This window comes from Micropterus dolomieu, linkage group LG14, assembly GCF_021292245.1.
Source record: "Micropterus dolomieu isolate WLL.071019.BEF.003 ecotype Adirondacks linkage group LG14, ASM2129224v1, whole genome shotgun sequence".
Lineage (NCBI taxonomy): Eukaryota > Metazoa > Chordata > Actinopteri > Centrarchiformes > Centrarchidae > Micropterus > Micropterus dolomieu.
This window is the reverse complement of record NC_060163.1, coordinates 24,353,399-24,356,461: the sequence shown is the minus strand read 5'-3', so window position 1 is coordinate 24,356,461 and position 3,063 is coordinate 24,353,399. Positions and strand designations below refer to the sequence as shown.

Here is a 3,063-nt window from a genome sequence, read left to right as displayed (position 1 = left end):
CTAATCATGGCGGCACAAGAACAGGCACTCAGTACAAGATCAATAGAGGCTGGGGTCTACCACACCAGGCAGGACCCCAGGTGTAGACTGTGCAAGGATGCCTCTGAGACAGTACAGCACATAACAGCAGGGTGTAAGATGCAGGCAGGAAGTGCGTACATGGAACGCCATAACCAGGTAGCTGTCATAGTGTACAGGAACATCTGCCATGAGTATAGGCTGGAAGTCCCAATGTCAAAATGGAAGACACCTCCTAAGGTAGTAGAATGACCAAGCTAAGATCCTGTGGGACTTCAAGATCCAGACTGACAAACTGGTGATGGCTAACTAACCAGACATCGTGTTGATCGACAAACAGCAGAAGAAGGCTGCAGGGATACATGTGGCAATCCCAAGCGACAGCAACATCAAGAAGAAGGAACACGAGAAGCTTGAGAAACACCAAGGGCTGAAAGAGGAGCTAGAAAATATGTGGAAAGTAAGAGCAACAGTGGTGCCAGTGGTAATCGGAGCACTGGGGGCCGTGACCCCCAAACTGGGAGAGTGGCTACAGCAGATTCCAGGTGAAACATCAGAGGTCTCTGTCCAGAAGAGTGCAGTCCTAGGAACAGCTAAGATACTGCGCAGAACCCTCAAACTCCCAGGCCTCTGGTAGACCCGAGATTGAGGATGACACATACCACCCCACAAAGGGTTTTTTATTTTTTATATATATATAAATATAAATAACAGCGTACCTAGAGAGAGGGGGTTTGGGGGTGCAGCAACCTGGTTAAAATGTAGAAAGGGGTGGCGATGGCTCAATGGATAAGACACATACATGCCTTTGGTGTGAGAGACCCAGGTTCAATCCCCCACTGTGACACATCCACCACTGAGCAAGACACTTAACCCCTAGTTGCTCCAGAGGCGTGCAACCTCTGACATATATAGCAATTGTAAGTCGCTTTGGATAAAAGTGGCAGCTAAATGAATAAATGTAAATGTACAATAACATGAGCCACTTATTGAACTTACAGCAGCTCTTTTTTTGACCAGGTTCTTGGCACTACGCCACATGTCCTGACTGTGATGAATTCCAGGGTCCTTGTTTCTGCCTTCGTCTGGGTCTGTGAAATGGACAAGCATTTAATTTTACATTTATTTATATTTCCATCATCTTCTCAACTAGGGCGGCTCGATTAATCTAATTACAATGTGATGTCACCCTGTGCGATTACATAACTGCAAAAGGGTGCATTTACAACAAATGAGTGTGCTGTGTGTTTGACACTGAAGTATCTGTGTGCACTGCAGTGTTCTCATTATCCACACCGGGCAGTATTGTAGAATTTGTTTCTCTTCTAATGCTAGTTTAACTGATTCTAATCTGAGTTTACAAATATACATTTTAAAATTTCAGTATTTTGTGCATTTTCCATGATATTCAAGTAAGTAGACTTGTAGGTAATTTGTTACCATTATACCACAAATCGGAATCAGGCATGCAAACTAGTCAGGGGTAAAAAAGGTGAGAAGGATACGCAAGCAGATAAACACACAGAGACGGTGTCAGAGGGGTCTGTTTAAGCTTACATGTTTGTAAAGATAACTTGCAATTGAGTCCTACAAGAAGAGAAAGATACCGACACGCAAGAGCGACACTCTGTGTTGAGAAGCAGTGACATAAGAGCTCAGATACACTGAGCTCATGAGAGGAGATGATACGCGATATTGGTGTCACAAGAACATGACAAGATGATATTTTAAAACTACTTTATAAAAAACAATTAATGCCAAAGTATATGAGTTAGGGGGGTCTGCATTCTGGTGAAATTTTCTGCTCCAATTTTATTTCCTGCAATAATTTATGGAAATGTTTTTATTTATGTAAAAAGGAAACAACATTCAGGTGGCATGAACAATTCAAAATCTAAAAACATAAGAGAACAGAAAACTTGGCCAAAAAGAAACTGTGTGAAGAAGTTCTTAAAGTTACTGTCTGGTTTGTGCGCATTTTGGGGTCATTTTATAATCGGTAGCTTGATTTGTTTTTTAGCTTAGTTTAAATAAATAAATAAATAAGTGCAGATTAACCTAAAGCTTTTTCATGTGTTATTTCACATTGCTTGTTGCAAGCTATTCAGCAACATTTTTAACAAATGCTTTCAAAAAGTGGTGATGACAAAATGAGCCATTTCAAAAAAGGGATGAGCCATTAGGAGTGGTTAGGCATAAAGTTGCAAAGTTCATGCTAGGGAGAAATAACTGTCCGACGACCAACAGCCTGCCCCAAAATATTTTATCGGATCCGCACAAATCACATAGGTGACACATTTTGGTTTCAAAACAGTGAATTTCGCTGAAAGGAGTTTGCATGCCTGCGCAATATTGTCCACAATAATCGTAATATGACCTTTTCTCTAAATCGTGCAGCCCTATTTTCACCACATGTATTCATATATTATATCAGATGAGTACTTACTCATAAGGGCTGTGATCTGGGCATTAGCACCTGTGCAGATCTCCACTAGCTTTATCTCTGATGTAAGCTTGTCTACAGTCTTGATAAAACCCTCCTTCTCCACGACGACAGAGTTGCAGGATGTCTGCTGCTTGTTGATGGTGGCAACATGAATGATCTCCTTAGTGTCATTCTCCATGGTGGCGAAGCTGCAGTAATGTGCACGATGGCCTGGTGAGTCATTTCTGCCATCCGCTGAAAAAAAACACAGAGTTAGCTGCTTACATACAGTCACACTGCCTAATGTCTTCACTATTTGTACTATGGTAAAGTTTCAGCTACGCACCTAGGACCACAACATCTTTCCCCTGAAGGCCACTGAGGGCCTCAGTCCTCCTCTCTTCCCAGAAGCTCTTCACTGTGTCCACACAGTAAGCGTCCTGAATGGACACGAAGGTGTTCTTCTTCACCATCCCCATGTTCATGAACTTGAACAAGAGGGCGACCTTCGCATAGTCGTTGCCAGACAACAAAATGTTGGTGGACAAGAGAAAATCTCCAGCTTGCGTCCCACACTTCATTACAGGCTGGGAATTCCACCTCCACAAGCTGTGTCCATT

At 42.5% G+C, this 3,063-nt stretch overlaps 1 protein-coding gene across 2 annotated transcripts in view; it reads right to left on the bottom strand.

Moving 5' to 3' along the window:
• The window catches only part of LOC123982851 (zinc finger protein 502-like), a 441,737-nt gene extending 438,681 nt beyond the window's left edge, over positions 1 to 3,056 (bottom strand). The window contains exons 1-3 of one of the 2 annotated variants that reach the window (XM_046068755.1): positions 2,790 to 3,056; positions 2,465 to 2,698; positions 1,018 to 1,109 (exon numbers count right to left, since the gene is read on the bottom strand). In XM_046068755.1, the coding sequence (XP_045924711.1) occupies positions 1,018 to 1,109; positions 2,465 to 2,698; positions 2,790 to 3,024 (561 nt within the window). In that variant the 5' untranslated portion in view covers positions 3,025 to 3,056. The remainder of the gene's footprint in view (positions 1 to 1,017; positions 1,110 to 2,464; positions 2,699 to 2,789) is intronic. The other variant, XM_046068756.1, reaches the window with a different exon arrangement.
• Positions 3,057 to 3,063: the final 7 nt, after the last annotated feature.